Genomic DNA, 25,630 nt, shown 5'->3' with positions numbered 1-25,630 from the left:
CTCTAACCACTAGGCTACCTGCCGTCCCTACACTCTAACCACTAGGCTACCTGCCGTCCCTACACTCTAACCACTAGGCTACCCTGTCGCCCCTACACTCTAACCACTAGGCTACCTGCCTCCTCTACACTCTAACCACTAGGCTACCTGCCGTCCCTACACTCTAACCACTAGGCTACCTGCCGTCCCTACACTCTAACCACTAGGCTACCTGCCGTCCCTACACTCTAACCACTAGGCTACCTGCCGTCCCTACACTCTAACCACTAGGCTACCTGCCACCCCAACACTCTAACCACTAGGCTACCTGCCGTCCCTACACTCTAACCACTAGGCTACCTGCCGTCCCTACACTCTAACCACTAGGCTACCTGCCACCCCTACACTCTAACCACTAGGCTACCTGCCGTCCCTACACTCTAACCACTAGGCTACCTGCCGTCCCTACACTCTAACCACTAGGCTACCTGCCACCCCAACACTCTAACCACTAGGCTACCTGCCGTCCCTACACTCTAACCACTAGGCTACCTGCCGTCCCTACACTCTAACCACTAGGCTACCTGCCGTCCCTACACTCTAACCACTAGGCTACCTGCCGCCCCTACACTCTAACCACTAGGCTACCTGTCGACTAAGTAGAAAAATCTCATCCACCGAGAACCAAGTTAAATAAAGAACATGTTAGAGACGTATCAGACGACAACAACATTACACCAGGATGATAAAGTATTCTGCATTTCAGGGATATTTAGAAGAAACTCGTTTTGAGTTTGATGGTGGGCGCGGCCTGCACAGTTGGCTGGGCCAATAGGGCTGCTGCTTTGGCTTTGCTGCTCGCCTGATTGGCTCTGACGGCCGACTCAAGGCGGGTCTTGAGCTCAGGTGCGGCTCCAATCACTGTCTTGAAGGCAGCTGGGTAGAGGGGCCCGATCCGCATCAGGTTCTGGAGAGCAAACTCATGTAGGCCCTTGGAGGCAGGAGGAGCAGAGGAGAAGGCCTTGTCATCCAGGAGATAGGAGACCAGGGTGGGGACGAGCAGAGCCAGCAACTGTACCCCTGTTGAAGAGAGGGAACCGGGTGGAGACGTAGTGAGGGAGGGAGAGGGAAACGGGGAGAGGGAGGGGAACGGGGAGGGAGAGGGAAACAGAGAGAGGGAGGGAGAGGGAGGGAGAGGGGAGAGGGAAACAGAGAGAGGGAGGGAGAGGGAGGGGAGAGGGAAACGGGGAGAGGCAGGGAAACGGGGAGAGGCAGGGAAACGGGGAGGGAGAGGGAAACGGGGAGGGAGAGGGAAACGGGGAGGGAGAGGGAAACGGGGAGAGGGAGAGGGAAACGGGGAGAGGGAGGGAAACGGGGAGAGGGAGGGAAACGGGGAGAGGGAGGGAAACGGGGAGAGGGAGGGAAACGGGGAGAGGGAGGGATGCAAGAGACAGAGGGAGAGACGGAAGGGAAGAGAAAGGGAGAGACAAACATTGATGCATCTTGTTAGTTAACATTTGCTCTATGAAGAAAATGGATCAGTATCAGAGTGAGAGGACATCAAATACTGTGATTCATAAAGATTAGTCTGACCTACATTACAGAGGAGAATCAACTAATACATATTGGAAGCATGAGAACACCTGAACTCTCACAGTTCAGCTGCTCAACTACACACACCCTGAGTCTAAAACCACAGACCATAAATCCAGACTACCACTCCCCTCTACTCCACACACCCTGAGTCTAAAACCCCAGACCATAAGTCCAGACTACCACTCCCCTCTACTCCACACACCCTGAGTCTAAAATCACAGACCTTAAATCCAGACTACCACTCCCCTCTACACACCGAGTCTAAAACCCCAGACCTTAAGTCCAGACTACCACTCCCCTCTACTACACACACCGAGTCTAAAACCACAGACCTTAAATCCAGACTACCACTCCCCTCTACACACCGAGTCTAAAACCCCAGACCATAAGTCCAGACTACCACTCCCCTCTACACACCCTGAGTCTAAAACCCCAGACCATAAGTCCAGACTACCACTCCCCTCTACACCGAGTCTAAAACCCCAGACCATAAGTCCAGACTACCACTCCCCTCTACACACCCTGAGTCTAAAACCCCAGACCATAAATCCAGACTACCACTCCCCTCTACACCCTGAGTCTAAAACCCCAGACCATAAGTCCAGACTACCACTCCCCTCTACACACCCTGAGTCTAAAACCCCAGACCATAAGTCCAGACTACCACTCCCCTCTACACACCCTGAGTCTAAAACCCCAGACCATAAGTCCAGACTACCACTCCCCTCTACACACCCTGAGTCTAAAACCACAGACCTTAAATCCAGACTACCACTCCCCTCTACACACCCTGAGTCTAAAACCCCAGACCATAAGTCCAGACTACCACTCCCCTCTACACCCTGAGTCTAAAACCCCAGACCATAAGTCCAGACTACCACTCCCCTCTACACCCTGAGTCTAAAACCCCAGACCATAAGTCCAGACTAACACTCCCCTCTACACCCTGAGTCTAAAACCCCAGACCATAAGTCCAGACTACCACTCCCCTCTACACCCTGAGTCTAAAACCCCAGACCATAAGTCCAGACTACCACTCCCCTCTACACCCTGAGTCTAAAACCCCAGACCATAAGTCCAGACTAACACTCCCCTCTACACACCCTGAGTCTAAAACCCCAGACCATAAGTCCAGACTACCACTCCCCTCTACACACCCTGAGTCTAAAACCCCAGACCATAAATCCAGACTACCACTCCCCTCTACACACCCTGAGTCTAAAACCACAGACCATAAATCCAGACTAACACTCCCCTCTACACCCTGAGTCTAAAACCACAGACCATAAATCCAGACTACCACTCCCCTCTACACCCTGAGTCTAAAACCCCAGACCATAAATCCAGACTACCACTCCCCTCTACACCCTGAGTCTAAAACCCCAGACCATAAATCCAGACTACCACTCCCCTCTACACCCCGAGTCTAAAACCCCAGACCATAAGTCCAGACTACCACTCCCCTCTACACCCTGAGTCTAAAACCCCAGACCATAAGTCCAGACTAACACTCCCCTCTACACCCTGAGTCTAAAACCCCAGACCATAAATCCAGACTACCACTCCCCTCTACACACCCTGAGTCTAAAACCCCAGACCATAAGTCCAGACTACCACTCCCCTCTACACACCCTGAGTCTAAAACCACAGACCATAAATCCAGACTAACACTCCCCTCTACACCCTGAGTCTAAAACCACAGACCATAAATCCAGACTACCACTCCCCTCTACACCCTGAGTCTAAAACCCCAGACCATAAATCCAGACTACCACTCCCCTCTACACCCTGAGTCTAAAACCCCAGACCATAAATCCAGACTACCACTCCCCTCTACACCCCGAGTCTAAAACCCCAGACCATAAGTCCAGACTACCACTCCCCTCTACACCCTGAGTCTAAAACCCCAGACCATAAGTCCAGACTAACACTCCCCTCTACACCCTGAGTCTAAAACCCCAGACCATAAGTCCAGACTACCACTCCCCTCTACACCCTGAGTCTAAAACCCCAGACCATAAATCCAGACTACCACTCCCCTCTACACCCCGAGTCTAAAACCCCAGACCATAAGTCCAGACTACCACTCCCCTCTACACCCTGAGTCTAAAACCCCAGACCATAAATCCAGACTACCACTCCCCTCTACACCCTGAGTCTAAAACCCCAGACCATAAGTCCAGACTAACACTCCCCTCTACACCCTGAGTCTAAAACCCCAGACCATAAATCCAGACTACCACTCCCCTCTACACCCTGAGTCTAAAACCCCAGACCATAAATCCAGACTACCACTCCCAGAATACAAGGAAACACATGAAGAGGCGTTTAGTTACAGAAAGGCTTTTACAGATCAATGGTTGTCTTTATAGGGAAATGTGTACCTCTACCAGGTTACCCAACTCGAACAGGACACCAGGAAGACAACTCAATTATGTTCTCACCAGTTTCTCTACTGAACCATAAACTGAAAATATCCTGAAAGTCAGATTTTTTTTTACAAACTCTTAGATGTCCCTGCATGATCTTTACTCGGGAATTAAACCAATAGAATCTGGAATCTGGCATTTCATGTCGCTGAAAACATGCAGAGAAACCCGTCCGACCCTTTGAATGCTCTGTCAGGTGGATATTTTCAGTAGTAAAATACTGAAGGGAATAAACTAGATCTAGATTGGGTTTATCGGAGGTCAACAGTTGATCGAGATGCTTGTACCCCACATTCAGGCCATGGTGGTACGGTTCTGTTCCTCTGCCATGCCCACTAGGTTCTCCAGAACCCTGATGCCCTCCTGTACGGCCCTGCAGGTCCGTGACCGTTTTAACCCGGTGTGTACAGCATTGCTACCAACGGTACGTACGGTTCTGTTCCTCTGCCATGCCCACTAGGTTCTCCAGAACCCTGATGCCCTCCTGTACGGCCTGCAGCTCTGTGACCGTGCCTGGGCGACTCCTCTCCACCCCCTTCAGTTTCTCCACCATAAGCGGCGCCAGGGCGTGGATGTAGGGTGTGGATAACGCACGGCTGGGGTGCTGGAACACGGACAGGAGGAGCTGGTAACACCGCGCCTGGACCTGAGAGGGAGAAACAGATTACTGACATTCAGGGACAACTGGAGGGGGGGGGTCTTAGAGCGGGGTAAGAGAAGAGACAATAGACATTAAAGGGGTCAGAGGATTTCAACGCTTTAGTGAGGCAGTGTGTGTGTGTGTGTCGTACCCAGGGGTCAGAGGAGTTCAACGCTTTAGTGAAGCAGTGTGTGTGTGTGTGTGTGTGTGTGTGCGTACCCAAGGGTCAGAGGAGATGAGGCGGTGTGTGTGTGCGTACCCAGGGGTCAGAGGAGATGAGGCGGTATGTGTGTGTCGTACCCAGGGGTCAGAGGAGATGAGGCGGTGTGTGTGTGTGCGCGCGTACCCAGGGGTCAGAGGAGACGAGGCGGTGTGTGTGTGTGTGCGCGCGTACCCAGGGGTCAGAGGAGACGAGGCGGTGTGTGTGTGTGTGTGTGCGTACCCAAGGGTCAGAGGAGATGAGGCGGTGTGTGTGTGCGTACCCAGGGGTCAGAGGAGATGAGGCGGTGTGTGTGTGTGTGTGTAAACAGGGGTCAGAGGAGATGAGGCAGTGTGTGTGTGTGTGTGCGTACCCAGGGGTCAGAGGAGAGGAGTGCGTTCCTATAGCGTTCCATACAACCCTGCTGCAGCACAGTGACTCCTATGACCTCTGAACTGGCAGACAGCAGGAAGAGGGTCATGGCTGTCAGCATACTGACCTCATCCATGTTGGGACGAGACTCATCTGAGGAACACATTAAAGGCCCATTACAACATTATCAGCAGGCCACGGCTGGACAGCCACCTACACAGCATCCTGACACAATGGGAAGATGGGGAACACCTGGCTACCAGGAATCCTTCTAGAACAGTGTGTATGTTACCTGGTTGAGAATATTCTAAAACAGTGTGTGTGTTACCTGGTGGAGAATATTCTAGAACAGTGTGTGTGTTACCTGGTGGAGAATATTCTAGAACAGTTTGTGTGTTACCTGGTGGAGAATATTCTAGAACAGTGTGTATGTTACCTGGTGGAGAATATTCTAGAACAGTGTGTGTGTTACCTGGTGGAGAATATTCTAGAACAGTGTGTGTGTTACCTGGTGGAGAATATTCTAGAACAGTGTGTGTGTTACCTGGTGGAGAATATTCTAGAACAGTGTGTGTGTTACCTGGTGGAGAATATTCTAGAACAGTGTGTATGTTACCTGGTGGAGAATATTCTAGAACAGTGTGTATGTTACCTGGTGGAGAATATTCTAGAACAGTGTGTATGTTACCTGGTGGAGAATATTCTAGAACAGTGTGTATGTTACCTGGTGGAGAATATTCTAGGACAGTGTGTGTGTTACCTGGTGGAGAATATTCTAGAACAGTGTGTATGTTACCTGGTTGATAATATTCTAGAACAGTGTGTATGTTACCTGGTGGAGAATATTCTAGGACAGTGTGTGTGTTACCTGGTGGAGAATATTCTAGAACAGTGTGTATGTTACCTGGTTGAGAATATTCTAGAACAGAAGCCAGACTACTCCTAATCAGTCCTGTCCACTGAGTGGGAGTCTTCTCAGCCCGGGCCAGAGGAGAGGTGATGATGGTCTTTATACCCTGTAGAGCAGCTGAGACAGGCAGGGGGATGGAGTTATCAGGGGTCTTTATAAATGTTTTGTCTGTGTGTGTGTGTGTGTGTGTGTGTGTGTGTGTGTGTGTGTGTGTGTGTGTACCTGAGACTGGCAGGGGGATGGAGTTATCAGGGGTCTTTATAAATGTTTTGTCTGTGTGTGTGTGTGTGTACCTGAGACTGGCAGGGGTATGGAGTTATCAGGTGTCTTCACAGCCGTCTCCTTCAGGACCCCGGTTATTAGGAAGAGAACAGTCGGGAGGATGGTCATGCTGCCTGTGGGTGGGGGGAGGGAGGGGAGGGGGGATGACAGACATGAGGAATGACAGAGTTAGACTTGTATCCTTCAGTAATGAGGAATGAGAGAGACATGTATCCTTCAGTAATGAGGAATGAGAGAGACTTGTATCCTTCAGTAATGAGGAATGAGAGAGACTTGTATCCTTCAGTAATGAGGAATGAGAGAGACTTGTTTCCTTCAGTAATGAGGAATGAGAGAGAGAGAGACTTGTATCCTTCAGTAATGAGGAATGACAGAGAGAGAGACTTGTTTCCTTCAGTAATGAAGAATGAGAGAGAGAGAGACTTGTATCCTTCAGTAATGAGGAATGAGAGACTTGTATCCTTCAGTAATGAGGAATGAGAGAGAGAGAGACTTGAATCCTTTAGGGGCGGCAGGGTAGCCTAGTCGTAAGAGCGTTGGACTAGTAACCGGAAGGTTGCAAGTTCAAACCTCCGAGCTGACAAGAAAATGTAATCCTTCACTCCATCCCACACCAATAGTAATTTTGAAACTGCCACATGCAACAGTTCAATCAATGGGTATTCAATTGAAATGACGATTGGACGGCAGTAACCATTGCAGAATGCACCTTATATATGTCAACAAGGCAAACAGACCCTTTCTATAAACGTCCCTGTCGCTAATCTCTCAGTAGCCCTGAAATCCCTGTCGCTAATCTGTCAGTAGCCCTGAAACCCCTGTCCCTAATCTGTCAGTAGCCCTGAAACCCCTGTCCCTAATCTGTCAGTAGCCCTGAAACCCCTGTCCCTAATCTCTCAGTGGCCCTGAAATCCCTGTCGCTAATCTGTCAGTAGCCCTGAAACCCCTGTCCCTAATCTGTCAGTAGCCCTGAAATCCCTGTCCCTAATCTGTCAGTAGCCCTGAAATCCCTGTCCCTAATCTGTCAGTAGCCCTGAAATCCCTGTCCCTAATCTGTCAGTAGCCCTGAAACCCCTGTCCCTAATCTGTCAGTAGCCCTGAAACCCCTGTCCCTAATCTCTCAGTGGCCCTGAAATCCCTGTCGCTAATCTGTCAGTAGCCCTGAAACCCCTGTCCCTAATCTCTCAGTGGCCCTGAAATCCCTGTCGCTAATCTGTCAGTAGCCCTGAAACCCCTGTCCCTAATCTGTCAGTAGCCCTGAAACCCCTGTCCCTAATCTCTCAGTGGCCCTGAAATCCCTGTCGCTAATCTGTCAGTAGCCCTGAAATCCCTGTCGCTAATCTGTCAGTAGCCCTGAAACCCCTGTCCCTAATCTGTCAGTAGCCCTGAAACCCCTGTCCCTAATCTCTCAGTGGCCCTGAAATCCCTGTCGCTAATCTGTCAGTAGCCCTGAAACCCCTGTCCCTAATCTCTCAGTAGCCCTGAAACCCCTGTCCCTAATCTGTCAGTAGCCCTGAAACCCCTGTCCCTAATCTCTCAGTGGCCCTGAAATCCCTGTCGCTAATCTGTCAGTAGCCCTGAAACCCCTGTCCCTAATCTGTCAGTAGCCCTGAAACCCCTGTCCCTAATCTCTCAGTGGCCCTGAAATCCCTGTCGCTAATCTGTCAGTAGCCCTGAAATCCCTGTCGCTAATCTGTCAGTAGCCCTGAAATCCCTGCCCCTAATCTCTCAGTGGCCCTGACATCCTAACTGAATCTTCTCAGTTGATTTCCAGGATAATCTGATCCTCAGAAAGCTTCAGTCTCAGACATAACAACCACAGACCCAGGGTGAGACAGATCCAACGGGAGAGAGGCTATTGAGCCAGACTGAATCTAAGGCGGAGAGATGAACACTAGAACTCTGCTATTAGCAGTATAACACACCACAACAAGGCAATTAATTATAGGAGACATTCTGAGTCTGTGTGGTCAGGTGTTTTTGTCGGTGTGTTACCTGCGGGGGAGCATAGCAACGGCAGTTCAGCCAGTATAGAGACGGTGTGAGCCACCAGCCGGGTGCTCTCCTCAGGCAGACGAGGCTGGGGTCGGAGGGGCAGGTGGCTGGGGGACTCGTTCACCCTGGGAATGAAAATACATGAGTTTGGGCTTTTCAATGACCCAAAGATGCTGTACTATTAGGGTTGCAAACTTCAGTAAAAAAAAGGCAGGAAATAAAGAATCTTCCAAGCAGGATAACCAGGGTATTAAAACAGAACGACCCCGACAGGTCACAACAGAACGACCCCGACAGGTCACAACAGAACGACCCCGACAGGTCACAACAGAACGACCCCGACAGGTCACAACAGAACGACCCCGACAGGTCACAACAGAACGACCCCGACAGGTCACAACAGAACGACCCCGACAGGTCACAACAGAACGACCCCGACAGGTTACAACAGAACGACCCCGACAGGTTACAACAGAACGACCCCGACAGGTCACAACAGAACGACCCTGATACAACAGAACGACCCTGATACAACAGAACGACCCTGATACAACAGAACGACCCTCACAGGTCACAACAGAACGACCATGATACAACAGAATGACCCTGATATGTTACAACAGAAAGACCCTGACAGGTTACAACAGAACGACCCCGACAGGTTACAACAGAACGACCCCGATAAATTACAACAGAACGACCCCGACACGTTACAACAGAACAACCCTGACAGGTTACAACAGAACGACCCCGACACGTTACAACAGAACAACCGACAGGTTACAACAGAACGACCCCGACAGGTTACAACAGAACGACCCCGACAGGTTACAACAGAACGACCCCGACAGGTTACAACAGAACGACCCCGACAGGTTACAACAGAACGACCCCGACAGGTTACAACAGAAAAACCCTCACAGGTTACAACAGAAAAACCCTCACAGGTTACAACAGAACGACCCTGATACAACAGAACGACCCTGACAGGTTACAACAGAAAAACCCTCACAGGTTACAACAGAACGACCCTGATACAACAGAACGACCCTGATACAACAGAACGACCCTGACAGGTTACAACAGAACGACACTGATACAACAGAACGACCCCGACAGGTTACAACAGAACGACACTGATACAACAGAACGACCCCGACAGGTTACAACAGAACGACACTGATACAACAGAACGACCCCGACAGGTTACAACAGAACGACACTGATACAACAGAACGACCCCGACAGGTCACAACAGAACGACCCCGACAGGTTACAACAGAACGACCCCGACAGGTTACAACAGAACGACCCCGACAGGTTACAACAGAACGACCCCGACAGGTTACAACAGAACGACCCCGACAGGTTACAACAGAACGACCCCGACAGGTTACAACAGAACGACCCCGACAGGTTACAACAGAACGACCCCGACAGGTTACAACAGAACGACCCCGACAGGTTACAACAGAACGACCCCGACAGGTTACAACAGAACGACCCCGACAGGTTACAACAGAACGACCCCGACAGGTTACAACAGAACGACCCCGACAGGTTACAACAGAACGACCCCGACAGGTTACAACAGAACGACCCTGACAGGTTACAACAGATCGACCCTGACAGGTCACAACAGAACGACCCCGACAGGTCACAACAGAACGACCCCGACAGGTCACAACAGAACGACCCCGACAGGTCACAACAGAACGACCCCGACAGGTCACAACAGAACGACCCCGACAGGTCACAACAGAACGACCCCGACAGGTCACAACAGAACGACCCCGACAGGTTACAACAGAACGACCCCGACAGGTCACAACAGAACGTCACGTTACAACAGAAAAACCCTCACAGGTTAAAACAGAACGACCCTGATACAACAGAACGGCCCCAACAGGTTACAACAGAACGACCCCGACAGGTTACAACAGAACGACCCTGACAACAGAACGACCCTGACACAACAGAACGACCCTGATACAACAGAACGACCCTGACAGGTTACAACAGAACGACCCTGACAGGTTACAACAGAACGACCCTGACAGGTTACAACAGAACGACCCTGACACAACAGAACGACCCTGACACAACAGAACGACCCTGACACAACAGAACGACCCTGACACAACAGAACGACCCTGACACAACAGAACGACCCTGACACAACAGAACGACCCTGACACAACAGAACGACCCTGACACAACGACCCTGACACAACAGAACGACCCTGACACAACAGAACGACCCTGACACAACAGAACGACCCTGACACAACAGAACGACCCTGACACAACAGAACGACCCTGACACAACAGAACGACCCTGACACAACAGAACGACCCTGATAAGCAAAAACATATATTTAAAATACTACATTCATATATTACCTGTTAAAATACTACATTCATATATTACCTGTTAAAATACTACATTCATATATTACCTGTTAAAATACTACATTCATATATTACCTGTTAAAATACTACATTCATATATTACCTGTTAAAATACTACATTCATATATTACCTGTTAAAATACTACATTCATATATTACCTGTTAAAATACTACATTCATATATTACCTGTTAAAATACTACATTCATATATTACCTGTTAAAATACTACATTCATATATTACCTGTTAAAATACTACATTCATATATTACCTGTTAAAATACTACATTCATATATTACCTGTTAAAATACTACATTCATATATTACCTGTTAAAATACTACATTCATATATTACCTGTTAAAATACTACATTCATATATTACCTGTTAAAATACTACATTCATATATTACCTGTTAAAATACTACATTCATATATTACCTGTTAAAATACTACATTCATATATTACCTGTTAAAATACTACATTCATATAATACCTGTTAAAATACTACATTCATATATTACCTGTTAAAATACTACATTCGTATAATACCTGGTGTTGAGTTGGGGCAAGTGACGAACCAGGATGAACACCATAAGCTCCATGGCAGCGAAGACTAGGGACTTCCCCGGGAGCAGCTCCCCAGTCTCACCTCCCTCTCCCCGGAGAGACAGAGCGTCCTTCTCCCCTCCACCCTCCTTACCTGGAGGGAGATACGTAGAGCAGATCATCATGAGGTGAGAACATTCTGAGACCGGACATGACAAAATCAGTAGTTATGAGCCCATTTAGGTTTCAGCTAAACATTGATTTTAAATGAATGTACATTTCAGTGGTATATCCTAACGATAGACCGAGAGTCTGGATATACTGGTCGGTATCACCACATGGTTAATGATGACTATAGGTACTGGTCGGTATCACCACATGGTTAATGATGACTATAGGTACTGGTCGGTATCACCACATGGTTAATGATGACTATAGGTACTGGTCGGTATCACCACATGGTTAATGATGACTATAGGTACTGGTCGGTATCACCACATGGTTAATGATGACTATAGGTACTGGTCGGTATCACCACATGGTTAATGATGACTATAGGTACTGGTCGGTATCACCACATGGTTAATGATGACTATGGTACTGGTCGGTATCACCACATGGTTAATGATGACTATAGGTACTGGTCGGTATCACCACATGGTTAATGATGACTATAGGTACTGGTCGGTATCACCACATGGTTAATGATGACTATAGGTACTGGTCGGTATCACCACATGGTTAATGATGACTATAGGTACTGGTCGGTATCACCACATGGTTAATGATGACTATGGTACTGGTCGGTATCACCACATGGTTAATGATGACTATAGTACTGGTCGGTATCACCACATGGTTAATGATGACTATAGGTACTGGTCGGTATCACCACATGGTTAATGATGACTATAGGTACTGGTCGGTATCACCACATGGTTAATGATGACTATAGGTACTGGTCGGTATCACCACATGGTTAATGATGACTATAGTACTGGTCGGTATCACCACATGGTTAATGATGACTATAGGACTGCAGAAAGGTATCTGGGACCAGCATGGCGAACCGTGTCAGAACTGACCCTGTGTGTCTCTCTGCTGTGTCAGGTGGTCCTGTGCAGCCCGGATCGTCTCCTGCACCACAGCCGTAACTTGGAGCTGAACGGCTGGAGGATCTCTGGTCAGGAGTAGTCTGTGGAGAACGTTGAGCAGCTCTACACCTAACAACTACAACATGAAACCTGGTTAGACCCCCAGCCTGTCAGCTCTGTACCCAACAACATGAAACCTGGTTAGACCCCCAGCCTGTCAGCTCTGTACCCAACAACTACAACATGAAACCTGGTTAGACCCCCAGCCTGTCAGCTCTGTACCCAACAACTACAACATGAAACCTGGTTAGACCCCCAGCCTGTCAGCTCTGTACCCAACTAGAACATGAAACCTGGTTAGACCCCCAGCCTGTCAGCTCTGTACCTAAACTACAACATGAAACCTGGTTAGACCCCCAGCCTGTCAGCTCTGTACCCAACAACATGAAACCTGGTTAGACACCCAGCCTGTCAGCTCTATACCCAACAACTACAACATGAAACCTGGTTAGACCCCCAGCCTGTCAGCTCTGTACCCAACAACTACAACATGAAAACTGGTTAGACCCCCAGCCTGTCAGCTCTGTACCTAAACTACAACATGAAACCTGGTTAGACCCCCAGCCTGTCAGCTCTGTACCTAACAACTACAACATGAAACCTGGTTAGACCCCCAGCCTGTCAGCTCTGTACCCAACAACTACAACATGAAACCTGGTTAGACCCCCAGCCTGTCAGCTCTGTACCCAACAACTACAACATGAAACCTGGTTAGACGCCCAGCCTGTCAGCTCTGTACCCAACAACATGAAACCTGGTTAGACCCCCAGCCTGTCAGCTCTGTACCCAACAACTACAACATGAAACCTGGTTAGACGCCCAGCCTGTCAGCTCTACACCCAACAACAACATGAAGAGAAACCTGTATAGACCTCTATACACATGGTGTGTGTGGAGGGAAACGGATAGAGACAGAGATGGTGTGTGTGGAGAGGGAAACGGATAGAGAGAGATGGTGTGTGTGGAGGGAAACGGATAGAGACAGAGATGGTGTGTGGAGAAGGAAACAGAGATGGTGTGTGTGGAGAAGGAAACAGAGATGGTGTGTGTGGAGAAGGAAACACAAGATAAAATAAATAAGCATAAATATGGGTTGTATTTACAATGGTGTTTGTTCTTCACTGGTTGCCCTTTTCTCATGGCAACAGGTCACAAATCTTACTGCTGTGATGTCACACTGTGGTATTTCACCCAGTAGATATGAGAGTTTATCAAAATCAGGTTTGTTTTCTAATTCTTTGTGGGTCTGTGTAACCTGAGGGAAATATGTCTCTCTAATATGGTCATACATTGGGCAGGAGGTTAGGAAGTGCAGCTCAGTTTCCTCCTCATTTTGTGGGCAGTGAGCACATAGCCTGTCTGCTCTTGAGAGCCATGTCTGCCTACGGCGGCCTTTCTCAATAGCAAGGCTATGCTCATTGAGTCTGTACATAGTCAAAGCTTTCCTTAAGTTGGGTAAGTCACAGTGGTCAGGTATTCTGCCGCTGTGTACTCTGTTACTGTTTAGGGCCAAATCTCCCTCCCTCCCTCCCTGCCCCCTCCCTCTCTTCCCCTCTCTTCCCCTCCCTCCCTCCCTCCCCTCCCTCCATGCCTCCCTGCCCCCCCTCCCTCCATGCCTCCCTGCCCCCCCCCCCCTCCATGCCCCCCCCCCCCTCCCTCCTCCCTCCTCCCTCCTGTTATCTTTACCTGGTCTTCACTGATGTGTGTCCTGGCACAGGGAGAGTCCAGTAGGGTACAGAGAGCCTGTAGACATGACATGACATGCTCTATTGGTTCCTCAGCTCTTGGGAAACACAGGAACTCAATACTGACACCTGGGAGGGACAGTGGTTAGTTATCATCTATACTGACACCTGGGAGGGACAGTGGTTAGTTATCATCTATACTGACACCTGGGAGGGACAGTGGTTAGTTATCATCTATACTGACACCTGGGAGGGACAGTGGTTAGTTATCATCTATACAGACACCTGGGAGGGACAGTGGTTAGTTATCATCTATACTGACACCTGGGAGGGACAGTGGTTAGTTATCATCAATACTGACACCTGGGAGGGACAGTGGTTAGTTATCATCTATACTGACACCTGGGAGGGACAGTGGTTAGTTATCATCTATACTGACACCTGGGAGGGACAGTGGTTAGTTATCATCTATACTGACACCTGGGAGGGACAGTGGTTAGTTATCATCTATACTGACACCTGGGAGGGACAGTGGTTAGTTATCATCTATACTGACACCTGGGAGGGACAGTGGTTAGTTATCATCTATACTGACACCTGGGAGGGACAGTGGTTAGTTATCATCTATACTGACACCTGGGAGGGACAGTGGTTAGTTATCATCTATACTGACACCTGGGAGGGACAGTGGTTAGTTATCATCTATACTGACACCTGGGAGGGACAGTGGTTAGTTATCATCTATACTGACACCTGGGAGGGACAGTGGTTAGTTATCATCTATACTGACACCTGGGAGGGACAGTGGTTAGTTATCATCTATACTGACACCTGGGAGGGACAGTGGTTAGTTATCATCTATACTGACACCTGGGAGGGACAGTGGTTAGTTATCATCTATACTGACACCTGGGAGGGACAGTGGTTAGTTATCATCTATACTGACACCTGGGAGGGACAGTGGTTAGTTATCATCTATACTGACACCTGGGAGGGACAGTGGTTAGTTATCATCTATACTGACACCTGGGAGGGACAGTGGTTAGTTATCATCTATACTGACACCTGGGAGGGACAGTGGTTAGTTATCATCTATACTGACACCTGGGAGGGACAGTGGTTAGTTATCATCTATACTGACACCTGGGAGGGACAGTGGTTAGTTATCATCTATACTGACACCTGGGAGGGACAGTGGTTAGTTATCATCTATACTGACACCTGGGAGGGACAGTGGTTAGTTATCATCTATACTGACACCTGGGAGGGACAGTGGTTAGTTATCATCTATACTGACACCTGGGAGGGACAGTGGTTAGTTATCATCTATACTGACACCTGGGAGGGACAGTGGTTAGTTATCATCTATACTGACACCTGGGAGGGACAGTGGTTAGTTATCATCTATACTGACACCTGGGAGGGACAGTGGTTAGTTATCATCTATACTGACACCTGGGAGGGACAGTGGTTAGTTATCATCTATACTGACACCTGGGAGGGACAGTGGTTAGTTATCATCTATACTGACACCTGGGAGGGACAGTGGTTAGTTATCATCTAAACTGACACCTGGGAGGGACAGTGGTTAGTTATCATCTATACTGACACCTGGGAGGGACAGTGGTTAGTTATCATCTATACTGACACCTGGGAGGGACAGTGGTTAGTTATCATCTATACTGACACCTGGGAGGGACAGTGGTTAGTTATCATCTATATTGACACCTGGGAGGGACAGTGGTTAGTTATCATCTATACTGACACCTGGGAGGGACAGCGGTTAGTTATCATCTATACTGACACCTGGGAGGGACAGCGGTTAGTTATCATCTATACTGACACCTGGGAGGGACAGCGGTTAGTTATCATCTATACTGACACTTGGGAGGGACAGCGGTTAGTTATCATCTATACTGACACCTGGGAGGGACAGCGGTTAGTTATCATCTATACTGACACCTGGGAGGGACAGCAGTTAGTTATCATCAATACTGACACCTGGGAGGGACAGTGGTTAGTTATCATCTATACTGACACCTGGGAGGGACAGTGGTTAGTTATCATCTATACTGACACCTGGGAGGGACAGTGGCTAGTTATCATCTATACTGACACCTGGGAGGGACAGTGGTTAGTTATCATCTATACTGACACCTGTCTGTCTGTCTGTCTCTGTGGCTGTCTGTCTCTGTGGCTGGCTAGCTGTCTGTCTCTGTGGCTGGCTAGCTGTCTCTGTGTCTGTCTGTCCCTGTGGCTGGCTGTCTGTCTGTCTGTCCCTGTGGCTGGCTGTCTGGCTGTCCCTGTGGCTGGCTGTCCCTGTGGCTGGCTGTCTCTGTGGCTGGCTGTCTGTCTGTCCCTGTGGATGTCTGGCTGTCTGGCTGTCCCTGTGGCTGGCTGTCTGGCTGTCCCTGTGGCTGGCTGTCTGGCTGTCTGTCTCTGTGGGTGTCTGGCTAGCTGTCTGTCTCTGTGGCTGTCTGGCTAGCTGTCTGTCTCTGTGGCTGTCTGGCTGGGTGTCTGTCTCTGTGGGTGTCTGTCTCTGTGGGTGTCTGTCTCTGTGGGTGTCTGTCTCTGTGGGTGTCTGTCTCTGTGGGTGTCTGTCTCTGTTGGGTGTCTGGCTAGCTGTCTGTCTCTGTGGCTGTCTGTCCGTCTCTGTGGCTGGCTGGCTGGCTGCGTGCCAGACAGACACTGTGGCTGGCTGTCTGTCTCTGTGGCTGTCTGTCTGTCTCTGTGGCTGTCTGTCTGTCTCTGTGGCTGTCTGTCTGTCTCTGTGGCTGGCTGGCTGGCTGCGTGCCAGACAGACACTGTGGCTGGCTGTCTGTCTGTCCCTGTGGCTGGCTGTCTGGCTGTCTGTCTCTGTGGCTGTCTGTCTCTGTGGGTGTCTGGCTAGCTGTCTGTCTCTGTGGCTGTCTGTGTCTGGCTAGCTGTCTGTCTCTGTGGGTGTCTGTCTCTGTGGGTGTCTGTCTCTGTGGGTGTCTGTCTCTGTGGGTGTCTGGCTAGCTGTCTGTCTCTGTGGCTGTCTGGCTAGCTGTCTGTCTCTGTGGCTGGCTAGCTGTCTGTCTCTGTGGCTGGCTAGCTGTCTCTGTGGCTGGCTGGCTGGCTGCGTGCCAGACAGACACTGTGGCTGGCTGGCTGTCTCTCTGTCTGTCCCTGTGGCTGTCTGTCTGTCTGTCCCTGTGGCTGGCTGTCTGTCTCTGTGGCTGTCTGTCTCTGTGGCTGTCTGGCTAGCTGTCTGTCTATGTGGCTGTCTGTCTGTCTCTGTGGCTGGCTGGCTGGCTGCGTGCCAGACAGACACTGTGGCTGGCTGTCTGTCTGTCCCTGTGGCTGGCTGTCTGTCTGTCTGTCTGTCTCTGTGTCTGTCTGTCTCTGTGTCTGTCTGTCTCTGTGGCTGTCTGTCTCTGTGGCTGTCTGGCTAGCTGTCTGTCTATGTGGCTGTCTGTCTGTCTCTGTGGCTGGCTGGCTGGCTGCGTGCCAGACAGACACTGTGGCTGGCTGTCTGTCTGTCCCTGTGGCTGGCTGTCTGTCTGTCTGTCTGTCTCTGTGGCTGTCTGTCTGTCTCTGTGGCTGCCTGTCTGTCTCTGTGGCTGCCTCTCTGGCTGCCTCACTGTCTCTGTGGCTGCCTCTCTGTCTCTGTGGCTGCCTCTCTGTCTCTGTGGCTGCCTCTCTGTCTCTGTGGCTGGCTGCGTGCCAGACAGACACTGTGGCTGGCTGTCTGTCTCTGTGTCTGGCTGTCTGTCTGTCTGACTGTCCCTGTGGCTGGCTGTCTGTCTGTCTGTCTGGCCATGTGGCTGGCTGTCTGTCTGTCTGGCCCTGTGGCTGGCTGTCTGTCTGGCTGTCTCTGTGGGTGTCTGTCTCTGTGGGTGTCTGTCTCTGTGGGTGTCTGTCTCTGTGGGTGTCTGTCTCTGTGGGTGTCTGGCTAGCTGTCTGTCTGGCTAGCTGTCTGTCTGGCTAGCTGTCTGTCTCTGTGGCTGGCTGGCTGGCTGCGTGCCAGACAGACACTGTGGCTGGCTGGCTGTCTGTCTCTGTGTCTGGCTGTCCCTGTGGCTGGCTGGCTGTCCCTGTGGCTGTCTGTCTGTCTGGCTGTCTCTGTGGCTGTCTGTCTGTCTTTGTGGCTGTCTGTCTCTGTGGCTGTCTGGCTAGCTGTCTGTCTCTGTGGCTGGCTAGCTGTCTGTCTCTGTGGCTGGCTGGCTGTCTCTGTGGCTGCCTGTCTCTGTGGCTGCCTGTCTCTGTGGCTGGCTAGCTGTCTGTCTCTGTGGCTGTCTGTCTCTGTGGCTGTCTGTGGCTGTCTGTCTCTGTGGCTGGCTGGCTGTCTGGCCCTGTGGCTGGCTGTCTGCCTGTCTGTCTCTGTGGGTGTCTGTCTAGCTGTCTGTCTCTGTGGCTGGCTGCGTGCCAGACAGACACTGTGGCTGGCTGGCTATCTGTCTCTGTGTCTGGCTGTCCCTGTGGCTGGCTGTCTGTCTGTCTCTGTGGCTGTCTGGCTAGCTGTCTGTCTCTGTGGCTGGCTAGCTGTCTGTCTCTGTGGCTCTGTCTCTGTGGCTGTCTGTCTCTGTGGCTGTCTGTCTCTGTGGCTGTCTGTCTCTGTGGGTGTCTGTCTCTGTGGGTGTCTGTCTCTGTGGGTGTCTGTCTCTGTGGGTGTCTGTCTCTGTGGGTGTCTGTCTCTGTGGGTGTCTGTCTCTGTGGGTGTCTGTCTCTGTGGGTGTCTGTCTCTGTGGGTGTCTGTCTCTGTGGGTGTCTGTCTCTGTGGGTGTCTGTCTCTGTGGGTGTCTGTCTCTGTGGGTGTCTGTCTCTGTGGGTGTCTGTCTCTGTGGGTGTCTGTCTCTGTGGCTGTCTGACTAGCTGTCTGTCTCTGTGGCTGTCTGACTAGCTGTCTGTCTCTGTGGCTGGCTAGCTGTCTGTCTCTGTGGCTGTCTGTCTGTCTCTGTGGCTGGCTGCGTGCCAGACAGACACTGTGGCTGGCTGGCTGGCTGTCTCTCTGTCTGTCTGTCCCTGTGGCTGTCTGTCTGTCTGTCTGTCTGTCTGTCTGTCTCTGTGGCTGTCTGGCTAGCTGTCTGTCTCTGTGGCTGTCTGTCTGTCTCTGTGGCTGTCTGGCTAGCTGTCTGTCTCTGTGGCTGTCTGTCTGTCTCTGTGGCTGGCTGGCTGGCTGCGTGCCAGACAGATACTGTGGCTGGCTGTCTGGCTGTCTGTCTGGCTGTCTGTCTCTGTGGCTGCCTCTCTGTCTCTGTGGCTGCCTCTCTGTCTCTGTGGCTGCCTCTCTGTCTCTGTGGCTGCCTCTCTGTCTCTGTGGCTGCCTCTCTGTCTCTGTGGCTGCCTCTCTGTCTCTGTGGCTGCCTCTCTGTCTCTGTGGCTGCCTCTCTGTCTCTGTGGCTGCCTCTCTGTCTCTGTGGCTGCCTCTCTGTCTCTGTGGCTGCCTCTCTGTCTCTGTGGCTGCCTCTCTGTCTCTGTGGCTGCCTCTCTGTCTCTGTGGCTGCCTCTCTGTCTCTGTGGCTGCCTCTCTGTCTCTGTGGCTGGCTGCGTGCCAGACAGACACTGTGGCTGGCTGTCTGTCCCTGTGGCTGGCTGTCTGTCTGGCTGTCCCTGTGGCTGGCTGGCTGTCTGTCTGACTGTCCCTGTGGCTGGCTGTCTGTCTGTCTGGCTGTCTCTGTGGGTGGCTGTCTCTGTGGGTGTCTGGCTAGCTGTCTGTCTGGCTAGCTGTCTGTCTCTGTGGCTGGCTGGCTGGCTGCGTGCCAGACAGACACTGTGGCTGGCTGGCTGTCTGTCTCTGTGTCTGGCTGTCCCTGTGGCTGGCTGGCTGTCCCTGTGGCTGTCTGTGTGTCTCTGTGGCTGTCTCTCTGTCTCTGTGGCTGCCTCTCTGTCTCTGTGGCTGCCTCTCTGTCTCTGTGGCTGCCTCTCTGTCTCTGTGGCTGCCTCTCTGTCTCTGTGGCTGCCTCTCTGTCTCTGTGGCTGCCTCTCTGTCTCTGTGGCTGCCTCTCTGTCTCTGTGGCTGCCTCTCTGTCTCTGTGGCTGCCTCTCTGTCTCTGTGGCTGCCTCTCTGTCTCTGTGGCTGCCTCTCTGTCTCTGTGGCTGCCTCTCTGTCTCTGTGGCTGCCTCTCTGTCTCTGTGGCTGCCTCTCTGTCTCTGTGGCTGCCTCTCTGTCTCTGTGGCTGCCTCTCTGTCTCTGTGGCTGCCTCTCTGTCTCTGTGGCTGCCTCTCTGTCTCTGTGGCTGGCTGCGTGCCAGACAGACACTGTGGCTGGCTGTCTGTCTCTGTGTCTGGCTGTCCCTGTGGCTGGCTGTCTGTCTGGCTGTCCCTGTGGCTGGCTGTCTGTCTGACTGTCCCTGTGGCTGGCTGTCTGTCTGTCTGGCTGTCTCTGTGGGTGGCTGTCTCTGTGGGTGTCTGTCTCTGTGGGTGTCTGGCTAGCTGTCTGTCTGGCTAGCTGTCTGTCTGGCTAGCTGTCTGTCTCTGTGGCTGGCTGGCTGGCTGCGTGCCAGACAGACACTGTGGCTGGCTGGCTGTCTGTCTCTGTGTCTGGCTGTCCCTGTGGCTGGCTGGCTGTCCCTGTGGCTGTCTGTCTGTCTGTCTCTGTGGCTGTCTGTCTGTCTCTGTGGCTGTCTGTCTGTCTCTGTGGCTGTCTGTCTCTGTGGCTGTCTGTCTAGCTGTCTGTCTCTGTGGCTGGCTGTCTGTCTCTGTGGCTGGCTGGCTGGCTGCGTGCCAGACAGACACTGTGGCTGTCTGCCTGTCTCTGTGGCTGTCTGTCTCTGTGGCTGGCTAGCTGTCTGTCTCTGTGGCTGGCTGTCTGTCTCTGTGGCTGTCTGTCTGTCTCTGTGGCTGGCTGGCTGGCTGCGTGCCAGACAGACACTGTGGCTGGCTGTCTGTCTCTGTGTCTGTCTGGCCCTGTGGCTGGCTGTCTGTCTGTCTGTCTCTGTGGGTGTCTGTCTCTGTGGGTGTCTGTCTCTGTGGCTGTCTGTCTCTGTGGCTGTCTGTCTCTGTGGCTGTCTGTCTGTCTGTCTCTGTGGCTGTCTGTCTGTCTCTGTGGCTGTCTGTCTGTCTCTGTGGCTGTCTGTCTGTCTCTGTGGCTGTCTGTCTGTCTCTGTGGCTGTCTGTCTGTCTCTGTGGCTGGCTGGCTGCGTGCCAGACAGACACTGTGGCTGTCTGGCTGTCTCTGTGGCTGCCTGTCTCTGTGGCTGTCTGTCTCTGTGGCTGGCTAGCTGTCTGTCTCTGTGGCTGTCTGTCTGTCTCTGTGGCTGTCTGTCTGTCTCTGTGGCTGGCTGGCTGGCTGCGTGCCAGACAGACACTGTGGCTGGCTGTCTGTCTCTGTGTCTGTCTGGCCCTGTGGCTGGCTGTCTGTCTGTCTGTCTCTGTGGCTGTCTGTCTCTGTGGGTGTCTGTCTCTGTGGGTGTCTGTCTCTGTGGCTGTCTGTCTCTGTGGCTGTCTGTCTCTGTGGCTGTCTGTCTCTGTGGCTGTCTGTCTCTGTGGCTGTCTGTCTGTCTCTGTGGCTGGCTGCGTGCCAGACAGACACTGTGGCTGGCTGGCTATCTGTCTCTGTGTCTGGCTGTCCCTGTGGCTGGCTGTCTCTGTGGCTGTCTGTCTAGCTGTCTGTCTCTGTGGCTGGCTGTCTGTCTCTGTGGCTGGCTGGCTGGCTGCGTGCCAGACAGACACTGTGGCTGTCTGCCTGTCTCTGTGGCTGTCTGTCTCTGTGGCTGGCTAGCTGTCTGTCTCTGTGGCTGGCTGTCTGTCTCTGTGGCTGTCTGTCTGTCTCTGTGGCTGTCTGTCTGTCTCTGTGGCTGGCTGGCTGGCTGCGTGCCAGACAGACACTGTGGCTGGCTGTCTGTCTCTGTGTCTGTCTGGCCCTGTGGCTGGCTGTCTGTCTGTCTGTCTCTGTGGGTGTCTGTCTCTGTGGGTGTCTGTCTCTGTGGGTGTCTGTCTCTGTGGCTGTCTGTCTCTGTGGCTGTCTGTCTGTCTGTCTCTGTGGCTGTCTGTCTGTCTGTCTCTGTGGCTGTCTGTCTGTCTCTGTGGCTGTCTGTCTGTCTCTGTGGCTGTCTGTCTGTCTCTGTGGCTGTCTGTCTGTCTCTGTGGCTGTCTGTCTGTCTCTGTGGCTGTCTGTCTGTCTCTGTGGCTGTCTGTCTGTCTCTGTGGCTGGCTGGCTGGCTGCGTGCCAGACAGACACTGTGGCTGTCTGGCTGTCTCTGTGGCTGCCTGTCTCTGTGGCTGTCTGTCTCTGTGGCTGGCTAGCTGTCTGTCTCTGTGGCTGTCTGTCTGTCTCTGTGGCTGTCTGTCTGTCTCTGTGGCTGGCTGGCTGGCTGCGTGCCAGACAGACACTGTGGCTGGCTGTCTGTCTCTGTGTCTGTCTGGCCCTGTGGCTGGCTGTCTGTCTGTCTGTCTCTGTGGCTGTCTGTCTCTGTGGGTGTCTGTCTCTGTGGGTGTCTGTCTCTGTGGGTGTCTGTCTCTGTGGCTGTCTGTCTCTGTGGCTGTCTGTCTCTGTGGCTGTCTGTCTGTCTCTGTGGCTGGCTGCGTGCCAGACAGACACTGTGGCTGGCTGGCTATCTGTCTCTGTGTCTGGCTGTCCCTGTGGCTGGCTGTCTGTCTGTCTGTCTCTGTGGCTGTCTGTCTCTGTGGCTGTCTGGCTAGCTGTCTGTCTCTGTGGCTGTCTGGCTAGCTGTCTGTCTCTGTGGCTGTCTGGCTAGCTGTCTGTCTCTGTGGCTGTCTGGCTAGCTGTCTGTCTCTGTGGCTGTCTGGCTGTCTGTCTCTGTGGCTGTCTGGCTGTCTGTCTCTGTGGCTGTCTGGCTGTCTGTCTCTGTGGCTGGCTGGCTGTCTGTCTCTGTGGCTGGCTGGCTGTCTGTCTCTGTGGCTGGCTGGCTGTCTGTCTCTGTGGCTGGCTGGCTGTCTGTCTCTGTGGCTGGCTGGCTGTCTGTCTCTGTGGCTGGCTGGCTGTCTGTCTCTGTGGCTGGCTGGCTGTCTGTCTCTGTGGCTGGCTGGCTGTCTGTCTCTGTGGCTGGCTGGCTGTCTGTCTCTGTGGCTGGCTGGCTGTCTGTCTTGTGGCTGGCTGCTGTCTGTCTCTGGGCTGGCTGTCTGTCTCTGTGGCTGGCTGGCTGTCTGTCTCTGTGGCTGGCTGGCTGTCTGTCTCTGTGGCTGGCTGGCTGTCTGTCTCTGTGGCTGGCTGGCTGTCTGTCTCTGTGGCTGGCTGGCTGTCTGTCTCTGTGGCTGGCTGGCTGTCTGTCTCTGTGGCTGGCTGGCTGTCTGTCTCTGTGGCTGGCTGGCTGTCTGTCTCTGTGGCTGGCTGGCTGTCTGTCTCTGTGGCTGGCTGGCTGTCTGTCTCTGTGGCTGGCTGGCTGTCTGTCTCTGTGGCTGGCTGGCTGTCTGTCTCTGTGGCTGGCTGGCTGTCTGTCTCTGTGGCTGGCTGGCTGTCTGTCTCTGTGGCTGGCTGGCTGTCTGTCTCTGTGGCTGGCTGGCTGTCTGTCTCTGTGGCTGGCTGGCTGTCTGTCTCTGTGGCTGGCTGGCTGTCTGTCTCTGTGGCTGGCTGGCTGGCTGTCTCTGTGGCTGGCTGGCTGGCTGTCTCTGTGGCTGGCTGGCTGTCTCTGTGGCTGGCTGGCTGTCTGTCTCTGTGGCTGGCTGGCTGTCTCTGTGGCTGGCTGGCTGGCTGCGTGCCAGACAGACACTGTTGCTGGCTGTCTGTCTCTGTGGCTGCCTGTCCCTGTGGCTGGCTGTCTGTCTGGCTGTCTCTGTGGCTGCCTGTCTTTGTGGCTGCCTGTCTCTGTGGCTGCCTGTCTCTGTGTCTGGCTGTCCCTGTGGCTGACTGTCTGTCTGTCTGGCCCTGTGGCTGGCTGTCTGTCTGGCTGTCTCTGTGGCTGCCTGTCTCTGTGGCTGCCTGTCTCTGTGGCTGCCTGTCTCTGTGGCTGCCTGTCTCTGTGGCTGCCTGTCTCTGTGGCTGCCTGTCTCTGTGGCTGCCTGTCTCTGTGTCTGTGGTCCATACCCAACATCAGATGCATTCTGTCCTTAATCAGATCCTCCAGGCTCTGAGTAGGTCCAGGATTACCCTGGGGGTAGACTGGTGCCCCAGAAGCCTGTGGAGGGACAGCAGGGGCCTCCTCTTCCCCCTCCCCAAAGCTGGTGCTGCTCAGCCAGAGGGCCACAGCGTGGAGAACGGGGGCCCAGGAGCCACGGTAATGGAGACGGGCTGTGTCGATGGTCTCTGGGGTGTAGAAGGCACCACCTGAACAACACAGGAAAACAGGCTTGTCAGGAGGTATTGTCCTTTTAAGAGACAGAGGTGGAATAGCAACCCAATCTGTCACACAAAGTCATGAACATCATGAAGAAGTTGTAGGGACAGTTTCCCGGAAACAGATGAATCAAGTCTAGAAAAGCGTGTTCAGTTGAGAGATACTCCATTTAATTTATCTGTGGCTTAAGACTGGCCATAGGGTTGAGTTGTGGTGTACCGTCAGGGGGCAGTTGGCTGGAGAACTCAGCAGGCAGTGTGAGCAGAGCGTAGTCTCTGAGGACAGCCAACCACAGCCGAGACAGAGACGGTAGTTCAGGCTGCACCAGCATAATTAGGCTGTCAGGAGGAAGAATGTCCGCTCCCACCTCCTCCTCCTCCTGTTCCTCATCCTCTTCTCCTGCCTTCACCTCCTTCACCGGCCGAGACTCTGCTTCCTTCTTTATCTTCATGGCCACCACATACACCTGAAAGATGGGGGAGGGAGAGAATGAGAGCACGGGAGAGAGAGAGACACAGAGAGAGAGAGAGAGAGAGAGAGAGAGAGAGAGAGAGAGAGAGAGAGACAGAGATAGAGAGACAGAGAGACAGAGATAGAGAGACAGAGAGAGAGAGAGAGAGAGAGAGAGAGAGAGACAGAGAGACAGAGAGAGAGACAGAGAGACAAACTATGTTTTCATCCAACCTGAATGTCAGTAAAGAACATATGACAGGACTCATGGCCTGACGGCTTGATGGAAACAGAAAATGCCGTTAAATGTTAAAAATGTCCACGAAACAAAATACGCTAGACAGGGTGGTATATTTTTTTGTATCTTTAGAATGAAATGAAGTCCTTATCTGTTATCTGTCCTTATCTGTTAACCTCCAGGTTATCTGTTTTATAAGTCTATAGGTAGTCGACACGCAGCAAAGATACACACGGTCAGAGACCCACTAAAACAGCATCGGCCCCTCAAGGCCTAACCTATAGTCTATAGTGTTACAGGCCTCCAGCCTATAGTCTATAGTGTTACAGGCCTCCAGCACAGCCTAACCTATAGTCTATAGTGTTACAGGCCTCCAGCACAGCCTAGTCTATAGTCTATAGTGTTACAAGCCTCCAGCACAGCCTAACCTATAGTCTATAGTGTTACAGGCCTCCAGCCTATAGTCTATAGTCTATAGTGTTACAGGCCTCCAGCCTATAGTCTATAGTGTTACAGGCCTCCAGCCTATAGTCTATAGTCTATAG

General features: G+C 52.1%; 1 protein-coding gene across 1 annotated transcript in view; it reads right to left on the bottom strand.

Annotated features, from left to right (window-relative positions):
- Window positions 1–668: 668 nt before the first annotated feature.
- Window positions 669–25,630, bottom strand: part of heatr5b (HEAT repeat containing 5B) — a 106,886-nt gene continuing 81,924 nt past the window's right edge. Inside the window, 11 exon segments of the mRNA XM_031798997.1 lie at window positions 669–1,059; window positions 4,437–4,650; window positions 5,217–5,368; window positions 6,120–6,242; window positions 6,419–6,520; window positions 8,403–8,527; window positions 11,366–11,516; window positions 12,448–12,592; window positions 14,203–14,330; window positions 24,148–24,387; window positions 24,617–24,863. Of these exon segments, the coding sequence (XP_031654857.1) occupies window positions 752–1,059; window positions 4,437–4,650; window positions 5,217–5,368; window positions 6,120–6,242; window positions 6,419–6,520; window positions 8,403–8,527; window positions 11,366–11,516; window positions 12,448–12,592; window positions 14,203–14,330; window positions 24,148–24,387; window positions 24,617–24,863 (1,935 nt within the window). The 3' untranslated portion in view covers window positions 669–751.

The sequence above is a fragment of the Oncorhynchus kisutch genome, linkage group LG20, assembly GCF_002021735.2.
Source record: "Oncorhynchus kisutch isolate 150728-3 linkage group LG20, Okis_V2, whole genome shotgun sequence".
In the NCBI taxonomy this organism is placed as follows: Eukaryota; Metazoa; Chordata; class Actinopteri; order Salmoniformes; family Salmonidae; genus Oncorhynchus; species Oncorhynchus kisutch.
This window is presented reverse-complemented; position numbering and strand designations above follow the sequence as displayed.